We start from the raw sequence: 22870 nt of genomic DNA on the forward strand, positions 1-22870 counted from the left end.
AGCTCAGTGCAGCACAGCAGTTTCTCTGAAGCTGCTCTTGAATCAGTGATCAAGGAACTTGTTGCAAATTGGGTGTTCTTGTACCTTAGTGGAATGCTTTACATTCACCAAGCATGCAGGCCTTCTTAATTCCTGGCAAACAGGCAAGCAATGGAGGAAGTGTGTTTTCATGGCATTCTCAAACCAAAGGATTCTGTGAGTCATCCCTGGTGCACTTTCCAGGAGAGCAGCATCAAGCCAAAAGGTGCCAGTGTTGCTGAAAGGCGGCAATAAATTGATCAGCCTCTTTAAAATTTCTCATAAAATTGTATTAACAAAACAGTAAATACATTACACAGAGACCGTAACCATGGGATGTTTACATAATGCCCACTGTGGACCAGTACTAAATACCATAAAAGACCTGAGACCCCCCCAAAAAGTCTGCAAGTTCTGGCTCTCACAAGGCAACTAGAGCACCATTATTCCTCCTCCTTCTCTTCCTCTTCGCCCTCATATTTCATCTTCACTGTTGTGAACTTTGCTGGTGGTTATTGCAATTCCTATTGCTAGGCTTCCATTATCAGCAAAGAGCTGAGCCAAGGAAGTGTTCAGCACAAGGCAATCCCCATCTGAAATGACAGAGTCAACGCACTCCAGCACCGACCTCGGAGTAGCCTCCCACTTGAGGCGTCTCTGGTTCCTATTGAGCTCGAGCCGATAGGTGAAGTTGTCGGCCTGGGTTTGTGTGCCGATCAGCATCATGGTGGCGAAGAACTGGGGGTGGCCTTTGTACTTCTCCTGCTTCCTGAGAACCAGCAAAAACTGGTGGCCAAGGCAAGAGTGCATGATGATCCAGTCTGTGGGTGCTGGCAGGTGCATGTCCGTGGCCAGGAAGACAATCTCTGCCCCCTGAAGGATGTTGATGCGGTGCGTTTGCTTCAGGTGGGACACCACGACCTCCAGGTGCCCTTCCCATGGGCAGGAGAAGAGAGGACATGTGCAGGGAACCAGCTGGGGGTCGTGCACTGCTTCATGGTGATGGCAGGGAGGAAGGCCACCTTGCTCCGTGGATGTCTGTGCAACCGCACAACGGGTTGGTGCATACTATGAGAAGAGAGAAATCATAAAATCATCAAGACTAGAAAAGACTAGACCTATAAGATCACCTAGTCTGACCATCAACCCATCCCCACCATGCCCACAGACCCATGTCCTTCAGTGCCACATCTACATGGTTTTTGACCACCTGCAGGGACAGTGACTCCACCACCTCCCTGGGCAGCCTGTTCCAATGCCTCACCACTCTTTCTGAGAATAAATTTTTCCAAATATCCAATTTGAACCTCTCCTGGTACAACTTAAGGCCATTAACTCTCATCCTATTGGTAGTCATTTGGAAAAAAAGAGTGACTTCAACCTCACTACAACCTCATTTCAAGGAGTTGTAGAGAGCAATAAATTGCAAATGATAGTAGGTGGACAAAGAACCAGTGCAGATATGCAGAGTGCAGACCCCACCAACACCAGTTACCTGATATCTCACGTAAAACAGCATCAGAGAGAGCCCCAAGAACTTAACACTCCTGAAACCAGATTGAGTTCAGAGATGATACAGGCCTGGATATGCACAGCAAAACATGCTGGCAGATGTCTTGTTCTTCAGGAGAAGAGAGAAACCATCTGAGCCATGATAAGTCACCTTAAATGAAAGTGATGTATGTGTTTAAAGACCAATTTCATTAGTTCAGGGGGAAAATCTGATTAAAAAGAAAAAAAAACCAACAAAACAAGGACAGCATGGGGCATTTTATATGGTTACGGCTCTTGCAGCTCAGAACAAGGAAATGAAATATGTACGGCTTTATTATGCTTTAATGAAACACACTGGCAAATACAGGCATTTCTTCTGAAATGATATGCTTTATAACACCCATAATTCGTGAAATAAAAGTCAGTTTTTATTGTATACGGTTCCTTCATTTTTTTCTGGTCAATGTATTTGTGCTTAACTGATGCACTTTCCTCCATAAATCCTAAACGGCTCTCAAAGGTGGATAGATGGTAAATTTAGAACACTTTCATGCTAAAGTTAATTTGGATTAAAGTAAGGCAGCTAACTGGGGAGGCAGAGGCTCTAGCAGAATGATAGCACGTGATGACTAGGAAGCAAACTGCACTGCTTCTGTCAAGCAAACATTTTTGAAGAGAAATGAGTAAGTTTTATCCAACCAAAAGTGTGTCCACATGTAATGGTATTTGGGAAGAGTAATGGCTGTGCTGCAATAACTCCAGGCATAGACAAACCCTCAGGCACCAGCATGACGGTCGTGAATCATCTGGCCTAGTTTTAAGCGTTTACTTCAGCCATCTGAGACAGAAACCTGGTTACCTTCGACTGTCTCAAGTCAATAGAGAGGCGCAGCCCTTTTCACCACCTGATTCAGACCTCAGCTGGAGTAATTCACCTCTTAAATGTGGCAGTGGCTGTTGCCAGAGAGACTGAGACTGAGATCCAATTTGCCTAGTCAGACCTCAATTTTAGATGCTTCCATGTAGAGAGGAGATTGTCTCCTTCTGAACTGTCTTGGAGATGCTTGTAAAGTGCATAAGAATTCAGAGTGTGTATATAATTGCATACTTTTTGGGGGGGAAGATTAGTGTAATTCCTGATACCCAAGTGATAATGACTGCAGTCTGCTATGGGTTTATAACTTAGAGTGGTTAGGTGGGATAAGTCAAGGTTTCTATGCCCATGCATATTTCCTACTCCTTGAGACCCTGTAATTTTGCCATGATCTTTCTTAAAAGACAAAAGAGGTTTCTATACAGGGACTGGTGAGGGAAAGCTTAAAAATACAAAGTGGGTATAACCCTGGGACGTATATATCTGCATAGCCTCTAAAAGCAGAACTAGGAGGTGCAACTTGTGAGATGTGTGCCCACATAATGCTGACTTTGAGGCTCTCTGCTGCTGCCATCATCAGTTTCCCCCCAGAACTTGCACTTTTGCTTTCGAAGACAATTTGGAAGGTAATCTCTTGTGTCAGCTGTCCAAACTCTTGGACGACCAGGGTTTCCTTGCCAACAAGGACAATAAAGTTCTTGGTGTTCATTCAAGATCTCCATTTGTCTGAGGGATGTGATGACCAGACCAGGGTTATGATTGCTGTTGCATATTCACAGAATGACAGAACCACAACACAACGGAGGCTGGCAGGGCCCTCTGGGTCCCTCTGCTCCAAACCATGCTCCAGGAGGAACACCCAGATCAGGCTGCCTGGGGCCACATCCAGGCAGCTCTGGGAGATCTCCAGATAGTGCATGGCTCTTCCCAAAAGCCTGGACATCACAGGGAGGTGTTTCTACTTTCTCTGACATTTGATATGAAGAATAATGTACTATTTAAACACTATTATTGAACTTTCCTGCTTTTTCTTTGGAGAGTTATTACTTTAATAGTACTGTTCTACTTTCTTTGTTCCTAATTTTTTATTTGTTTTGCTGTATGAAATTCAGGAATATAAACTTTTCAACAAGATAATGAATTGAGGACAGATAAATGACTATCATTGTCTGGGAAATAAAGCAGGTCATTATAAACTAATCGAGGTTTGTGGCTTTAGCTGCCTACTTATCGCACTGGGGTTGCTGCAGAGGACTGGTTCACACTTAATTCTACATTAATTTTTGCATCCCATTAAGATGAAAGTTATGGTTAATTTAAACTCTTTTGGTGAAGGAAGCTCTGCAATGGCATATCGTAAAAGCCTTTTAAAAAATCCCTGAAATGCTAATTGCCTCATAAAATGAATTCTAATCTCCCAATCTAATACAGTGGGTGTGAGCAATTACTTTCTCTCACCAAACTGTTAATGCAACATTAGTGATTATACTAATTAAAACTAATGAACTCATACTCACACGCTGATAAACCTCTCAACCACTCGACAAGTTCCAGCCTTCTATCAGTTTTATTTAACTCCTCTTGTGGAAGATGAATCTTAAATTAACCTCTTGAATAACATTCAAAATTGGGTTTTGAAATGTGAAGCTTTATAGACTGTGTATAATTCCTCTCCAAAGATTACCAGAGTCAGAGAAACCATTTCCACCGAGGCCATAATTGAATTTAGAAATGCATTCTCCTAATTTGATAAGCATGGAGTGCATTGGTAGCTCATCGGTCTAAACTGTATTCAGGGTAAAAAAGTTGAGGTCTCTCCAAAATCATGACATGACAATCATGTTTTTACGGCTCAGGAACCAGAAAAATAAATGTTGATGAGCAATTTATTCATTGTATATTGCTCCTTTCCTTTATTCGTGATTTCTTGGTGTGCAAATAAATGACAATTCCTTTCAGCATGTTCCATTCCTGAAAAGTTCTTACGAATTGTTTCAGCAATTAATTTTTTGGTCCAGCCTCATTGAGCTCAGATTTGTTGAAAATTCTAGAATTCCTGTGCAAACCACATGAACTGTTTCTATTCTCTGATCGTGGTGAGAAAGATTTTCAAAATCTGATTTCTGAATTATTCAACATTCTTGTTTCTAACTTGTGAATTCTGTAGTATTTTGACAGAAATTTTTAAAAATTCCCAGTCACTGTGAAAAACATTTCACAGAAAACTGTTATTTAACTTACATTTTTGGGGTAGAAATGTAACTGCAGTGGTGCCTCTGCACTTCTTTGTCTTTCATATGGCTGTGAATTGAGCCTCTAGAACTAGAAGGTGGAACAGACATAAAACGCTCACCTTGAGCGCATTTAGATACCTAAATATTTACACAATTCTTAATACTTTTAATCTGTTTTGGTATTTACTTTCTGTAAATTGTTGCCTGATTACCTAATAAAATTAGGTTCGTTGTACTATCAATCAGTCCAATCTTATTCTGAATAGTCTTTTATCTTCTCAGTCAATTCCGGTCAAATTTAACCATGATAGACTAATGAAAGATAATTTTCCACTACTTTTCTGGGAAGGTTGAGAGGTATAACCCTTTCATGTCTCCAGAGAGGAGTATCTTGCCACACGGGGAAATTACATTTTCAGACATGAGAGAACTAAACAACTAGAGTTTGAGTCCAAATATAATATCAGACACCAGAAAATCCACATGAGAGAGTGTCTTTATGAACAGGAGAAAAGCCTTTAGTCAGAGTGCTCCTCATTAGACATAAGATAATCCAGTCATGAAATGCAAACCACAGGAAAGCAGGCTCTGCTGCTCACAGAACAATGTCTTTTTAATGATGTGGCTTATTACAATGTAATTCTCTGTACATTTGGCAAAGAGCAATTTACAAATACATGGTGCTTTTCTCTTCATGAAAATACTTATGTTTGAAACTGAGACACAGAACTTCTGGGTCCTATCCCAACGTTTCTATAGACTTTCTGCTAAAAATTCAACAAATCGCTCCAGGTATGACTCATCTTTTCTAACTTTGACATATGAGGAGTAGGTGTCTAAGTCTGAAGTACATCAGCTCCTTTTACAGCCCAAGCAGAACTCAGGAGTGCAATTCATTTCATCTTGAGAGAGACCAAAGCAATGTACCCCTGGGCACTGCTCTTTACATGCAAGTGGGATCATCCATCCTCAGGGCAGACTTGGATGACTTTTACCTTTTGATGCAGCCCAGGATGCTGCTCACCTCTTGGGCTGCAAGAGCACACTGGTGGCTCATGTCCAATTCCTTCTCCATAGGGCGGTTCTCCCAGTCTGGAAGTGCCTCAACCCAAGGGCACATTGGCCTTGTTGAACCTCATTAGGTTCCCATGGGCACACTTTTCAAGCCTGTTCAGGTCCTTCTGGATGGCATCCTTTCCTTCTGTTGTGTCAGCCACATCACTCAGCCTGGTGTCATCAGCAAACTTGCTGAGGGTGCACTTTGTCCCACTATGTGTCTATGTCATTGATAAAGATGCTGAAGAGCACCAGTCCCAAGATGGGCTCTTGGGGGACGCCACTCATCACTGGCCTTCACCTGCACATAGAGCCATTTACCACAACCCTCTGGCTATGACCATCCAACCAATTCTTTACCCACTGAACAGTCCAGCCTTTGAAGCCACATCTTGGGTCTGCAGCTTTTGGGGTATTGTGCCCAAGAAAGAGATGCAGCTCCCCTAGCTCCCCATGCCCTGGCCCCTTAACCACAGCAGATGCTTTTGGTGGGAACTTCATAGTTATTTTGGAGATTCTCTTGCAATAAATTGGTAGTGAAATGTACTATTTATTCAATTTTCTTACCATCTTCCTCATTTTCCCTGGCTTTTTGGGACTCAGTCTCTTCTTCTCATCTTTATGGAAAATGCTCCAATAATTTCCTAACTCTCAGCTTCTTTCTGCCTCATAAAAGCTTCGCCACCCACTAATATCCACCTCCACACTGCTTACACCCACCATGAGGGACAGATGTTCTAAAGAACTATAAAGGTGACATGAAGAGACTAGTCAATCTTTAATCCTGGTCTTCATTTAATTTCTCTTCTGCTGTTTTTTTATTATGCTAATGAGACTTCGTAAATCTCTCAGATGAAAGAAAAGAGAAGGAAGGAAAAAAACCCTCAGCCTATTTTGTAAAAAGCTTTACTTCCATATCTGAAATTAAGAAGCCCAAACCAGAGCTCACGTTGAGGATTTATTTAAAATTTTAATTACATAAAATCCTATTAATTATGAATGCATCAGTTGAATTTCTTAAGTACTGAATATTAGTTGCAGCTTTGGCAGTGGATATAGCTGTTTTCCTCTCTATCAAATGGCAGCAAGAGGACAACTTCAAGCTTATTCTGCTAATCTCACTTTACAACATGACCAAGCGTGACTTGGTGACACAGCACATGGTAAGTGTTAATGGCCCTCCTCACACCTCTGAGCATGCAGAGGATGCTGCTTTAGTCCATGTCTCCACTGCAGCACCACGGTTCCTGGTATCAGAGGACCAAGAATTTTAGATGGAGTCACACATCTTAAGAGATATTAAAAAAAAAAAAAAAAATTGCTTTTAGTCATAAAGGTGTTACAGCATTTTAAATATATCCTGGATGGAAAGACAGACATGATGCTCAAATTAAAACCCTCTGCTTATTTTTCAAAAGTCAGGATTTTCAGAATAAACTATCAGGCAGCTCTGAAGTGCAAGTTAAAAAAGATATCAAGGAACTTGACATCCTTCAATACACTGCAAACAATGTAATTATAATGAAGTATAGACAGGATCCAGTAAAGCATTTTAGTTGAGTACATGCATTCCTAGGGAGACCCAGGCATAGACACGAGCCAGGTGGAATGAGGTCATGATCTCCAGCTCTCTCGCTTTAAACACAAGTTTGATGAACCTCACATGTGGGATAACACCAAAATTTCCCATGTTGCTGAAGCTGAAGAGAGACAAACCACCTCATTAACCCTCAGCCAAGCTGCAAAAGGGTTGTGGACATCCAGACAGATGATACCAATTTAGCTAGTTTTTTTGCTGGATCTTATTCTGCATCTAGTCTGAAATCACCTTCTGTGCTTTCTTTGAGGAATGAAATATCTTCACTACATACAAGCACAACCAGGCACAAGAGTGATTCCTGTGGAGCATCTGTCATGGGTATTTGCTAACAAAAATATATGAAAAACATGGAAATGAAAAAGAAGCATCTTGAGCTGTAGATGTCCGGAGGGTTGACAAATTCATTGAATTGCAGAATCATTAAGGTTGGAAAAGACCTCTAAGATCATCTAGTCCAACCATCTGCCTATCCTCACCATGCCCACTGACCATGTCCCTCAGTGCCACATCCACATGGTTCTTGAACACCTCCAGGGATAGTGACTCCACCACCTCCATGGGCAGCCTGTCCCAATGCATTACCACTCTGCTAAGAATTATTTTTACCCTAATATCCAACCTAACCCTCCCCCGGCACAACTTAAAGCCGTTACCTCTCATCCTATCACTGTTACCTGAGATAATAAGTTGATCTGTATCACCTGCTCTGGAGTAATTGCCATGTGCAGATTCTAAGGGCTTAACAAAGATCAGTCTTAGATTTAAGATCTGTAATGACACAAAAAAAGGCATCCTGGCTTTGAATAAGCATAAAGAATGAAAAGGACCAGATGTGCTCACAGCATCCAGGTAAGTCTGCTCTCTTCCTGCTCTGTTACTTGAGTTTAGGAATCCTTGAGATAAACAACAGTTTCCTGAAAATTCTGAAATGTTTTTCAAACTAAGAGAAATGGCTGCAGAAGACAACAGATTGCTCTTGTTCCTCAAGCAAGAGCCAGCAAGGCCCCATGGCCTGTACCATTTAAGCCTTTTACAGAGGTACCCATGCAAGGAGCTGAGATGAGGTTATTTTGTTCAAGAGCCCTCTTCTGCAGGAGCTGCTCTACCATTGTAACCATGTAAGGAGTGGGGACAGGTTCTGACTCCAGCACAGGGAACTTCCCTGAGCTGCAGTTGGCCGCTGGGGACAAATCCAGGCACAGAGCCTGAACTACAGCTAACACGAGCAACAGAGTGGGAAAGGTGGGCAGTTGCAGGCCAGAACATGCTCTGCCTCCTCTCCTGTTAGCATAGAAACTCTGGTGCTAGGAGTCCTTTATAGCAGCAAATGAAACTTCTGGCAGAACGTCCAATCCCACGGTGGGGCTGGAGCTATTGCAGATTTGGGAGAAGCTGGGCTGGAGTGTGGGATGTATCCTCAGTGCTTGAATTGCAACTTAAATTCCCATTGTGGCATTTTAGGACTTGTGCACAATGCTGGGACAACAGAACTATAGTACTTGATGTTGCATTGCAATGCTGCTCAGCTGGTGCACGTGATGTCTACCATCTTCTCTTTGGACTGGATGAATATTTTATACCTTGCTCAAAGCAAAAGTGATGCATTTAAACACCGTTCCATTAGCCACATGGGGAAAGAATTAGAAGCCAAGGCAGGTGCCGTCAGCTCTTGCTCCAGAAGGGTGCCATGTAACTGCTTCTTATCGCTAGATTTCTCACAATGCAGTGCTGCTTGTGTCTGTGGGTGATATACTGAGTGGTCTGCATATATAAAAAGAGATAATCCAAAATGTAGAATTATCTGAAGATTCAATTCATCCTCTATCCACTTTGTATTTTGTATAAATGCTGTTAACAAAGTGCAAAACCATTAAAGGCTTTAATTAAAAGTAACATGGTAAAGTAGTTCCGGGCTGCATCTGCTGTGTCTGATAGGGAAGGCAGAGTTCACAGGAGCCCTATATCTGACCTGTTGATTTTTTGTTTTACATTTGCACTGAGGAAGAAATTAATATGGAAAAGAGTAAAAGAAAAAAAGAAGAAATGATTGCCCACTGTGCTCATAAACTTGCCAGTTCAGACTGGCTCTATTAACTCATCATCCAATATTCATTTACAAGTTACTACAGTAACAGCAGGTCTCCAAGAAGAGCAGATTTGCTGCTGTCATCTTAGATAATTAGACCAAATCCACCCCTAGACAATCAAAACGCTTCCCTTCCATCAGGCAACCTCCAGCTATGACAATTATATGACATTTAAATTCACTAACTTCTCTCTCAGGAACGCAACCAGAAGCACCATGGGACAGCACAAGTATTGCTGGTCTGCTGAAAGGAGATGAGGGGTGGTTGCTGAGCAAACCTGTGACCTCTCATGGTGCGAGGTAGGTCTCCAAGCCCATCCCAACCACACAGATATCCCGGCCAAGGATTTTCCCTATGAACCAAGTGACATTGTTGATGGGATGATGCACGAAATGCCTAGACCAGGCAGGTCATGGCTGGGTTAAGACCCTTACCATTTGCAGTAAGGAAAGCAACGTATCTGTGGGGAAGTTTGGTTTTGTTTCACACATACTTCTTTTAGTTTTGTACAAATCATAGCCTGTTCCCTCTTCTTCCTCCCCCTCAAATTCTCAGATAATTGTTCTAGAAGTTTTCTTCACACAGGATGCAGGTGGAGAGAAAGAACAGAAAGGGTGTATCAGCTCAGCCAGAAAAGACAATGTTCCACCCACAGCAAGAAAATTATCTCTATTAATAGATTGGAAGTTTAAAGGGTTTTGCAATAATCATAATAAAAAATCGTTCTAAGTTAACATTCATGCTTATGGAGAGGTACCAGCTCAATGTCTCCCAAATCTGCAGTATTCTGCCTGCAGAAGTAGCAGAGCAGAGAAGAACTGTGTTCATTTTTTTCACCTTGCCCTGTCAAAATGCCTCACATCTGAGACAAAAATTCTCCCCTGGCCAGGAGAGGCTTCATGTTTCCTCTCTTGAAGCACTGTCTTTGGAAGGAATCCCCAGGCATCCCCTTGCTTCACCAGCACCTCTGCTCTGGCCTCATATGCCACCCGCAAGAGAGATGTCACCGGGAGATGACTCTGTTGTTCATGGGGAAATTGCAAATGACCTATATGTGAAAAAAGCATCACCTATCAGGCGCACAGCTCTTGGAGGCTACTTAATTTTCCTTGACGGAAATCCCATGGCGTAGTCTGTGCAGGCCTCTCTGTTGCCTTTTGTCTCTCTGGCTCTCTATCCTACACTTCAAGTCTTTGATGATTTGAGGTTCAGGTAGATTTTTTTTTGGTGTATTTTCAGAGTATTTTCTTTCTGTAGAGAGTTTTTTATAGAGATTTCTGTGATATGTTATTGAATAAGATGACAAACCACTCATTTCACCACATTAAAGGAATTTCAGCCTTTCTTTCCTAGGACAAACCTCTCCTCTCCTTCCAAAACTGTCTTCAGGGCTGGAGGGAAGATGCATGGCAGCTCAGTGGTGGGGCATGAAGAAAACAGCATGAATATATATGAGAGAGGTCACAACTGCCCTGGGGTTCAGGCTGCTGAGATCCCAGCTGCAGTCCTTGCCCCTGCAAACTCTGATTTCATGCAGCATGGAAAACCTCCAGTGGAGAACAGCAGGGGAGAGGCTTCATGAGACATCTCAGCTACCAGATGAGATGCTTCTCCTCTTCTAATTTCTGCCTCCTCTTTTGCTGGTATTCACCTGGCCTCCTTGGTAAGTTGCTTCAACTCTCTAAACCAGCAGAAAATTATTTCCTTTTCTAAAATCGATTTGTTAGCACACTTTGATGCTGCCCTGGTGGGATGTATCGGTCAGTGAGTGGTCAGAGGTGCTCCAGCAGCAGTGCTGGGCTAGGGAAATCATTGGGCTGGGTTGGAGAAATAGTAGGGTGGGCAGAATTGACTTGCTTAGTGAAGGCTGTTATGCACCTACAAATCTGTGCTCTGTCAATATAGCTCCCATCTGTCCTTAAAACTCTTTATTTTGCTTTTTTCACCCTAAGGTCATGCACTGATAGCTCATCTTGCAGTTTCCAAATTCACAGTAAATCCATGCTAACTCAGAGTAACAGCTTTTATACACACTGGGCTTCCAAGTCCTTCAAGAAGAAGAACAGCGTTTCTTAGCAGAAGAAACAACTGTAACAACCAGATACACTTTTTTTTATGGGGTTTGTCTCAGCTAAACGTATATGTATAATATGAAGATAAGATGCACCCTCACACAGTAATTCATCATCCCTGTGCTGAACATCCCCATCTTCAGGGAAAGATGAAACTTCTGTGTGGTACCTACACAAGGCACCCACTTCTTTTCCTTGGCCTGAAGTAGAGCTGGGGTCACAGCCACAGAGTTGGATGTTAGCCTCAAAAAATTTCACCACATTCAGCACAGCAGGAGCATCGTGACTCAGAGCCACCATGGTGGCAGGAGACAGCCACAGCAACTGTTTAATGGGTGATTATGAGCTGCCTATTTGCCTAATGCAGAAAATCCCTTGAGCTGACACATTTTCTTCTCAGCTAAGGGCAGGGAATCCTAATTTTCAGGCTTCTAGATTTAACAGTGAAATAAAATTAATTTATAGCTCTTGCCATTAGGAGGACAAATTTTCATCTCCGTCCTCCGGGTGAGAGGCACTATAACAAATGAATGATTACTGACCCATGATACCTATTAGAGATTACAGTTGGGTCATCTCATTTGTTGTTTTAACACAAGAAATTAAGAGCCCTAGCAGGGCTGTCACAAAAATTGAATCGATAATGAGATGAGCACGGCCTTTACCAGAGGCTTTGCCTGGAATTGCCTACGGGAAAAGCTCAGAGATAACGGGACCTTGAGCTGTGGGTCTGAATTGCAGGAGCCCAGCAGGACATTCCATTTGTACCGTCTTCTTTCCATTACTACCTGGAAGTGCAATCTACCCACCATGAATTAGACTTCATACAGACAAAGGAGCAGTTAACCACGTCCTTGCTTGGCCCTTTTGCCTCCATCACTACCTGCAGTTAAATTGCCCACCAAAGAGATTTTGAATTGAAAGGAGGTAAATAGATAGGCCTAACACCAGCTGCCTCACCAGAGCCTGCACTCTTAGCATGATGCTGATTGCAGACTGGCTCCTGCTACGGGGTAAGGTAGCTGATCTGCTTCAAAAGCATCCTCAGTGCTGGGAAACTGTTTCAAGTTTCAAGGGAAATACCAAAGAACATCATGTATCCTGCTTGTTCTGCTTGATGGAACATTATGACCTGCTTGTCCACATGTGGAGGCAAAACCAGACCTTAGCACTCCTACTGAGTCTAAAATCAGGATGTACATGGCATCTGCTCAGCCCCTCCTGCCTCCACAGTGTGGGGGCTGTACATCACACACATGGTTCATGGTCTCATTGTCGGAGACTTGGCTCCAGCTGCACCATGGACCCTGCAGTCTGTTGGCCATCTCTGATACAGCAGCATTGCTCCTCCCTGCAACATAGCCCAGTGCACCAGGCATCTCTCAGCGTGAAACACAGTGCCCTGGCATTGCCCCTTGTATCAAAGAAAAAGAAATTGTCAGAATTGGCTGCCACTTAGTCAAGTACTAGCTAGTCATTTGCTATTTGTTTTATTTCTAATCTAACATAACATGGAAATCTGTCCAAATGCCCTCACTTCATAGATGTCACATTAGTACCTCTATAGGCAATCATAGAATCACAGAATAATAGAATATCCTGAGTTGGAAGGGACCCACAAGGATCATCAGTCCAACCCCTGGCTCCTCACAGGACCACCCAAAATTCAAACCCTATGTCTGAGAGCATTGCTCATTGCTCATTGAATTCCAGAAGTTTGGGGCCATGCCCACTGCTCTGGGTAACATGTTCCATGCCCACCGCCCTCTGGTGAAGAGCCTTTTCCTAATATCCAGCCTGAAAGCACTTGGAGCAGTATTCTACCCCCACTTTGTGGAGTTGGGTTCTGCCTTCCTCTCTCTGTTGAGGTTTCATCTTAGCACAGTGATGGAAGAAAACCAGTGCTATAACCTTGTGCTGACTGGTCTTTCTTCTGCAGCAGATCAGCAAATCTGGCTGTCCTGTCTTCATGGGCTCAGAAAAGCACAAACAAGAGACTCTGCAAGCCTGTGATGTGAAATTATGTGGCAAGACCAGATTCAGATTTTGATCATAGTCCAGTAATTAAGTGATCAGTGCCTGAAGGACTTTGTATCCCCACTGTTTTCCTTCATCCATAACTTCTTAGGCCAGTGCACTCCAGCACAGAAGGCCATAGGGACACAACTCCGCTGCCACTGTGAACTGGAGGCAGCCCCAGCTGTTACCAGCTTAGGATGCAGATTGCTATCCTCACCCTTGCTTGGGGTCCAGTCAACACCTGTGTGAGCTAAATTCAGGGCAGGCAACAGAGAACCTGATTTCACAGCAAATGCTGATGCAGTTACAACAAGAAACTTCCCACTCCCTTCTTGCAGTCCCTGCAGTCCTGGCTCATCCATCACAAAATGCTCTTTTCCCAGAGCTGCTTTGTCTGTCTGGAGGATTCGAGATTGTGAGGGCAGCACTGCAAAATCAGACCAGCAAATCACATCTCCATTTTGCTTCCCACATGAGATTTCTCTTAATTTATTTCCACTGCTCTTTTTTCTACATGAAGGTCTGCTTGAGTTTTTGCGTTTGCTCCAGCACCATTCACTGAGATTATACCAAGTAATGATTATTAACAGATACGTTATATGGGCAATGCTATTGAGGATACATTAAACAAATGGAGGAACAAACCCATGCTGTTTCTTCCTTTTGCTCCGTTGCTGTTTATCAGAATGGCAATCATCAACAGCAGAGATGTACAGGATCTAAACCAGCCATGACTTAAATCAGCCAGAGATCATCCAGATTAATAGGTTATGGAGAAGTCTTGTTGTTGTGTTAAATAACTGTGGGTCTGGTAGTGCCCTGGGTTGTGCAGTAGTTGTATAGATGACCTTGTGAATGGGGAATGGTTCAATGCAAAAACCCTTGTGATTCAAGAACCTCAACATTGCGTTCATCTGCCATATTGCTCTGTGTTTCATTTTCATTTATCATCATTGAATATTTTATTTTCTTTTGTCCTTATAAACATGTAAAAAAACTGGTGACAGTGAGAGCTGGCTGATATTTTTCAGGCCATGCAGAAAACAACGTAGTGCCACTTAAAGCAGGAAGGAGGAAACTTAGCCACAGCTCCAAGGAGTGGACACCACGGTGACAGTGGCAGAAGGTGGAAGTGAACGTTTCAGGATGAGAAATGGAAGTTTAAAACAGCTTTAAGCAGTAAGCAAATTTACAGTAATATTTGTAGTAAACTACAACTTCTTAACAGTCAAATGTGAAAGCGACAGTGACAGCAGTATCAACCTAAACTGATTAGTGAAAGTGTATTTGCTGATGATCCTTAGACAAGTGACTGTAGTTAGAGGAATGTGTGCTAGAAAGTTAGAGATACATGAAATAACACCAGGATTAAGTTAAACCATTGGAAGCTGTAAAGCGTCAGAGTCATAGTTAAACTTTCTTCCCACTTCATGGCATTACCTGGATATTTCTCTCCACTGACTGTGAAAGGTGCTGAGGGAGACTAAGCTGAGCTCAGGTGCAGACATCTGGCTTTCAACCCCCACCCTCAGCAGAGATGAATCCCACTGTGCCCCCTGCCTTGGTTCTTGAGTTTCCCCTTCGCCCTCAGTTCTTCGGTTCTGCCTCTTTGTGGTCCATCAACCTGGCCCCACACTGCCTTGTCTCCTTATTTCCTCCCGCATGTCTCCTTGTCCTCCTTCAGATTAGTGTTTTTATGAATTTGGGTTCTCTTAATGACACCACTGCTCTTCACTGAACTCTGACCTTACCAAGCCACTGTTAGCATCTCACTCTGAATCCGGATTGCTCCCAGGATCTCAGCTAGCCTACTGGAGAGAGTACCTCCATGTCCCCTCTCTGCTCTGTGAAGATGTACCTTGACACAGATCCTCTGGCTGATAAACTGTATAACTGGTGGTTCCTCGTATGAAGGACTCCACGTGACAAGGCCAGTACCCCTGTTTTCACCATGGTATGCAGCTTCTAAAGGACAGTGATGCTCAGGGCTTATGTTCAAGGCCTAAAATGCCAAATGAAAGAGATCTAGGGACAGATCTCCCAAGCTTGGGTGACATACCCTGACTTAGGGCCTTTCCCTTGAGGGAACACAGGGCAGGCCGAACCTGACCAAGTGGTGTAGGTGGTCAAGGTCCAGACTTCAACCTCAGACGTTATCTCTAGTTTATTAGTTTTAGCTACCCTTATACAGATAATAAAACAGAGCAGGAGCCCTTCCCTGGCCCTGGGAACAAGTGGCACAGCTTGTGTCCATGTAGTTCAACTTACAATTCACATGGGGTGGCCTCAGCATTGTGCCCAATGAGAACACTTTCTGATCTCTCTCAGCCCTTGGCCATCTTCTAAGGGATGCATATGATGCCATGGGGCAGATCTGGGTAGAGTGCTAGCTGGCCACTATGCATGATGGATGACAGCAAGCTGGTGGCTGGGCCTTGGCCTGCTGCAGTTTGGTGTATACTGCCATACCCAAATTTCCTGCCCTCAGGGCAGGCTCTGATTTGCACAGTCACATCATGAGAGTTCATGTGCTGTTTGAAGGCTAACGGCTGCACTGAGTCTGTCAGCCTTCAGGGTTGTCTTTTGACACCTTTCCTAAGCACTTGGTCATTTGAGAAGGAAAAATTTTAAGACCTTTCCCATATTTCTTTTGACATCTCATGTCAAGATGCAGCTACTTATCAGATACATGTGTGTTTTTGAAAGGAACTATGCAAAAAAAACATCCATTCCTTCAAGCATACAGTATCAGCAGCACTTTTGGAACAGTTTCAGCTCCTCAGCTGTACCACAGCTATTCTGTGGCTGGAAGAGGGCACTTGGGCATTACCTTCCCTGTCAGCTGAAGAACACTGCTCTGCAAACTGCCCTTGAAATCAGTGTGGCTGCTATATTAGAAATACTTAGCACATAAATTGTAGGACACAGAGGCAGTGCACGTTACAAGGCATGATGAGCGTGCAGTGAATCTGCTGTACAAGCTCATTTCAAAATCCAGCACGGACTCTTCTCTCACCCTCTGCCTTGGTTCAGAGCTTTAAGGTTGGTGTGAAGGTAGGTGGCTAACCCCATGCAAACTCTACCCAAGCAGAAATGGGGCTGAACTTCCTCATGCATCATATTTTTTTAAATGATGTACCCATACTGCAGATTTAATGCTGAAATGAATTTTCCACCTAATGTTGGAACTTTAGCTTTAATCTGAGGATGTCACTGGGTGTGCAGTAGTTGGAGAAAAATAAAACAAGAATTAAAACACAATAACTACAGAGTGATAAATAACTACATATGGGCACTTCACTGCGGAATAGTCAGATGGGGAGGGAAAGAAAGGGAAATATCTGGGCAAGTTTTCATATGTCTGAGCATCTGAAAACCAAAGAGAGCACTGTTAGGTTGTATTCGGAAGATGTTTTTATTTCCAAGCCCACCAAGGAGAGCTACGTGTGTAACTGTTAGAGCCATGTCCTCTGTGTTCACAAACCTGAGCCTATAAAAAGACGAGCTCGTTTACCAGGGAAAGGATTTCTCTGTGAAAAACCTGGAGGCTCTTTCAATGTGCCAAATTGATTTCTTTGTCTTCTCTTCAAGCACGAACATAAATTAAGCTGAGGTTATGTCCTACCTTAAAAGCAGGGTGAAATTTGTGTTAACGATCAGTTTCAGTTACAGGGAATTAATCTTAAGTGTATAGTACAGGCAGAGGAGTGCATTACTTTCCTTTTATGTCATTTGTTTCCTGATACTGGCACTTGGGAGCAAGAGTATCTCATGTAAAATTGGCTTCTCATTATACATCCAAATCCCACCAGGACAACTACAGACACCTGGCAGAAAGGTCACATTCAGCTGAACACGCTCAGCTGTGTGCAGGGGACATCATACTTCACTAGAGGCACCTCAAGGTTTTGTAGACATCGTTGGGAAAGGAGCTGCATCTCTAGGGGAAAGCAGCAGATGCTGAGCAGCCAGAACAGGTCTCCTTAGCACTGAAGCAGTACATTTCTCACATGGCTGCACTACTGTTGTGCTACCCTCATTAGTAAAGTTGTTATTATTTCTCTGAGCAGAAGAGATGTGTTGTAAAAGGATTGTCCAGAAAGGGTGAACCACCACAAACCCAAATTCTTGGCTGAACAAAGCCACCTCTGCAGCTATTGCTTCTACTCTAACTGTGCTGCTACGAACACAGGGACCGTGGAGGCTTTCACAGTTTGGGTGCTGATGTGAGGGAAGATAAATTTAGGATCCAGCCCTAATTTCTGTGGACTGTGTTTTACAAGAAACAGTGAGTATCTAAAAAATTCAGGTTGCAGTGTACTGTTTCTACCGTTTCAATAGACATAGACTCTGTCTCTTCTAGCCCCAAGGTGCCTCTGGTTTTGGCAGTGTGTTGGTCTCTCTTCAACAGGAACGATGGAGCATGATACCTGCCCTGATCCCTTCCACCTTCAAGGCACTCCTGTGGGATGTAGGAGGCCTCCTTCCCATGATAAGGACTTCTACTTTCAAGGTTTCTCTGCAAGTGATAGATGGAACATAGAATGCTCCTGCCAGGGAGTCATGTCTTATCCTGCTCTCCATGCTAACAGGCAGTGTAGGGTACACAAAAAAGGTTAAATACTAGATTTAGTACCTCAGGGAGCATGGGACTGCCTGAATTTCCACCTGGAGAGGTACAAGTAGGATACAGCTGAGCTGAGCAAGATGGTCTCCTAATATGCCAGTCCTTTGGGTAGGGGAGACACACTAGGCACGTTAGCATGTTTTCAGTGCCAGCTTTGGTGTACAGGGGTTCTTACAGTGTCTAAGTAGTCTGGAGAGTCTTAGAGTTACAGACCAAATAGCATACAGTAGATGGATCTTGTTCCAAGTCGCGAACAGGTAGTGTTTATCGACAAATAAAGGATATACCACAATTTATTCCTACACTGACTAAGGAACCTAAGAAACTTACCCATCTCCTGTAGGCAGGACCGTTGAGGTGGGGATAGGGAGCAGCCCAAGGATTCAGGGAAGGGAAAAGGGAAGATATGAAGTCCTAGATGGCAACATAGATAGAAACTGGAAACTCAGCACCACTGAGGACCTGTCACAACTGTAGTAGAAATGAACTCTGGCCCATCTGATAGCCCACTGCCTGGCCAGCGAAGGCATTTCAAGCGTCTTGTGGGGGACACAGAGCATACTAATGTTTAGTCTGGTAGCACATAAAATCCCAGCTGTCTCTTGTCTGCATTAGCCAATAAATCATTGTCTTATTCTTCAGAGTTTTGTGCATCCTGCTTATAGCATCTCTTTGTGCATAGCAAGAGATGTCTGAACGAAGATGACCAAGAAAAGAAGGGTTTCACCTTCTTTGCAGCACAGAAAGTCAGCATGACCAATAGAAGAAAATGCAGTTGCTTTGTTCATGGGTTCCTTCTTCATCTTCATCCTCCCTCCAGCCAATGAAAAGACTTCCAGTGTGATTGCTGGAGTATGGGGTTAACCACAAAAGAAAAGGGGTACAAAATGCAGTTAGGGTTGTATTTCTGTTTGCACAAAAGTGGAAAGTGCTGCACAGTCATGGTGCTGACAATTTTTAAGTAAGACAAAATTCAGATTTTACTAAGAGTCACAGAGTAAAATACCTTTGAAAACCTAGACCATGTTGTTAGCAGAATGTGACAGTCTGCTGGGCTGGAGTATCTACAATCTCAAAAAGAGAGATCTGGTTAAATTTTTATGCTTTGTGTTTCAAAGTTAGGAGATCACAGAAAGGTTTCCAAAACAACTCAAAGAAACAGCATGATTCATCTTACTTAACATCACAGGTTCACAGATACCTGCATGTAAGCTAGTCAGCATAGGCACTACTAGCAGTCAAAGGAAATTGCACAGTCCTCTGGGCTTCTCTTCTGATCTACTTTCACCTAGGTACATCCACTTGGTAAAATAGGACCCTGTATTTAATAGAATCATAGAATCATAGAATGCCTTGGGTTGGAAGGGGCCTTAAAGCCCAGATCCAGCCCCCTGCCATGGGCCATGCCACACACCAGATCAGGCTGCCCAGGGGCCCATCCAACCTTAACCTCATTTAACTAGATATTTCACACAAGAAAAGAGTGATGGGCAAGAAAAGAGGAGTCACCAAGGCTGTGGAGTGAAATCAAAGAATACACTGGCTCCAGCTGGAAATGAATTAGCTTTCTTCACAGTAGGCTCTATGGTGCTGCACTTTGGATTTATGACCAAACCTGTGTAGGTGACACACTGATGTTTTGGTTATCTCTGAGTAGCGCTGGCACAGCATCAAGGCTTTTTATCTTCCTCGCTCAGCCCTGCAGCGAGTGAGCTGGGGGTGGGCAAGAGACTGGGGAAGACACAGCTGGGCATGGTGACCCCCATCCCCCAGAGGGATGTTCCTTGCCATGTGATGTCATACTCTGCAATACAACTGGGGGAAGTATTGCCAAAGCAGACTTTGCTTAGAGAGTGACTGGACATGAAGAAGTGTTCCCATTTCTTGTAAGGTCTTAGCAATATTAGTACTGTAAACCCGAAACTCCTCTGTGAACAATGCTGGCTGTGGGGCTCTCACATTCACTGGAGGAGCTGTTGTGCAAACAAAGCTGCAACATGACCCAAAGCTAAGATTGAAAAATCAGGAACATGAAAATTTTTGAAATGCTGAGAATGACACATTTGGAAACACACTCATGTTTGAGCCATTTACGGAAGAGAGTTCAGAGCACTGAGCCATTTCTGCACTCAGACCTTGCAGTACAACACTGACACAAGGCAGAAATGACAAAGAACAAATGAGCCAGTCCCCGCTCTTCACCACCATGACATGGAGACAATACCAGGTGTGCAGTCAGCCCAATTCCAGAGCTACAATACGAACGCCTATGGGAAAAAGATAGTACAAAACATGTGAAGAGCGGATGCACACCAATGGGCTGCAGTGAAGGAGCGAAGTGAGCAGCAAGAGGTGTCGAGCACAGTTAGATGGAACTGCCAGGCTTGCAAATCAAGAAGGAATGGCTAACTTGGGTCCGTCTCCCCTGCTTTCTGGATGTACTGAAGGAGGCTGCATTAACAAGTCCCCTGGCCACCATGTTAACATATGTAAGCATGGATCCATCTCTGGCACCCTCAGTGGCTCTTTTCCCTGCCTTCTCTGGGACAAACTGACCCTGCCTAAGTAATAAATGACTTTCCCAATCACATTAGGATCAGCTTAGATGATAGAGAGTGTAACAAAATTAGAGCTTTTAAACCATTATCTCTTCTCCATGAATGTCTGCATTGATACAACGTCTGCAGAGAGGTAAGAGAAGCTGAGATATGACTGATCTCATTATAGCTTTCTAAAGAAAACAAACTATGTGATGGAAAGCTGGCCTATGGCTGCAAGAAAACCCCCAGACTTTCTGTAAGGGGCAAGAAAGGGCTGTACTCAAGCCAAGGATAGTTATATTCTGATTCTTGATTAAAAAAATTAAATTATCTTCAATCTCTCACATCTTTTCTTAAGCCCCTTATACCAACTAATATATACACATATGCCAAGTCAAGCAGTGTGCCTCTGATTTCATGTTGTCTGTGTCATGCCCTCGTGTTTTCATCCTGTTGTCTGCATCTTGTTTAATGTAATAATTTATCGTAATATTTTACATAACCACAGTTGATATATTGTATAGATAAGCTGGGGAGCGTGTCTGATCTCCTTGCTATGACAGGCAATAACTGAAGTGACATGGTTATTGTACTCAGAGAGAAACACGAACTCTGCAGAAAACCTGGACTGGATGAAGTAGCAGAAAGGACTGGATTTTGGATATTGCAAAATAGACAGCTGTATGGCTGATGATACTGTGGTCAGGAATTAATTTTATTATGCAACTTTTTTTTTCTCTAAAAGCACTGATTTCTTGCATAGGAACTACTCACATATTTATTAACGTAAATGAGGAAAAGCTTACAGTCAGGCATCGCTGCTGACGTATTCAAAGTCTAACTTACTACAGAAAAAAAAATCTATTTATTTATAAATTTCAACTAAATTAAGGTCAAAAGTAAAATCAAAATATTCTGAAAACATCACTGTCAAATTCTAGAATCATAGAATGACTACAGTTGGAAAAGACCAGTAAAATCATCTAGTCCAACCACCAACCCATCACCACCATGCCCATTAACCATGTTCCTCGGTGCTACTTCTACACTTTTGATTGGCTTGATTACATCACATGTGGGCCCAAAACACAAAGCCAGCAGCTGAAGCTGGGCATGTTCAGCATAGAGGGGTATATGTCTATGTCCAGCAAAAGAAGATCATGGGGTCCTGATTGTCCACGTGACTGAGTTATCACTTCCTTGCTCTGGTCGGACCACTCCAGCTACATCTTTCCACGGTGAAGTTAAGAGTGTCCAAAGGAGGGCTTCGAAGACTGGGAAGGGTCTGGCAAGCAAGATGTACGAGGAGCAGCTGAGGCCCCCTGCTTTGCTCAGCCCAGAGCAGAGGAGCTGAGGGGAGGCCTCATGGCGGCTGCAGCTCCTCACAGGGAGCGGAGGGGCAGCACTGAGCTCTGCTCTCTGTGGCAGCGACAGGGCCCGAGGGAACGGCATGGAGCTGTGCCAGGGGAAGGGCAGGTGGGAGTTAGGGAAAGGGTCTGCACCAGAGGGCGGTGGGCATGGAACAGGCTGCCCAGGGCAGTGGGCATGGCCCCGGGCTGCTGGAGTTCAAGGAGCATCTGGACAATGTTCTGATTTTTGGGTGGTGCTATGTGAAGCCAGGAGTTGAACTTAATGATCCTTATGGGTCTCTGCCAACTTTGGATATTCTGTGAATCTGTGGTTATGTGAAGTTCCTACAGCAGAAGTTAGCTCTAACCAGGTTGAAAAGTCAGTGATGTTTAGCTTCAGGCAAGGTATTGCTTCCTGACCCTCTTTTATTTAGCTTCACAGACATAACCAGTGAATCTTGGACTTCAACACTGTGCTTCCTGTGTGCAAGCATCACTTCTGCAATGCATCTACAGGGATGTAAATGAATGCACACGTGCACACTCGACACATACACAGCTTCATCACTCCAGTTTGGCAGGAACCTGAGCCTACTCTTGAAATGCCACAGCTCAAATATAATCTCCTGAAAGAGTTTGCAATGCAAATCATCCCATCAATCTGGTTTACAGCATGGCCCCCAGCACGGTAGTACTGGTAACAGACTGCGACACAGGGGTAGGAGTTTCTAAGCCAAACTTACCACTTGAATTCTATTATGAAACTACCCTCTCTATCTACAGAGATTTAATTGCTACCTGACTTTTGGCCTCATTAAATTCCAGAAAATTAATCCCCAAGTACTAGGTTTTCACTCTGCCCCAAGACACTTCAACAGGTTTTCTTTGCAGTGGCCCTGA

General features: G+C 43.5%; 1 protein-coding gene and 1 long non-coding RNA gene across 3 annotated transcripts in view; one reads left to right on the plus strand and one right to left on the minus strand.

Annotated features, from left to right (window-relative positions):
• The window catches only part of SIAH3 (siah E3 ubiquitin protein ligase family member 3), a 37690-nt gene continuing 15099 nt past the window's right edge, over window positions 280–22870 (minus strand). The window contains exon 2 of the mRNA XM_021375744.1: window positions 280–1086. Within this exon, the coding sequence (XP_021231419.1) occupies window positions 493–1086 (594 nt within the window). The 3' untranslated portion in view covers window positions 280–492. The remainder of the gene's footprint in view (window positions 1087–22870) is intronic.
• Window positions 7834–12606, plus strand: LOC110387544. Of its 2 annotated transcripts, none has more exons than XR_002432596.1 (4): window positions 7834–8125; window positions 9560–9662; window positions 10703–11026; window positions 11316–12606. It is a non-coding gene; the product is annotated as an uncharacterized LOC110387544 (long non-coding RNA). The 2 variants fall into 2 exon arrangements; XR_002432595.1 differs by having other exon boundaries at window positions 10717–11026.

The sequence above is a fragment of the Numida meleagris genome, chromosome 1 (assembly GCF_002078875.1).
Source record: "Numida meleagris isolate 19003 breed g44 Domestic line chromosome 1, NumMel1.0, whole genome shotgun sequence".
Lineage (NCBI taxonomy): Eukaryota > Metazoa > Chordata > Aves > Galliformes > Numididae > Numida > Numida meleagris.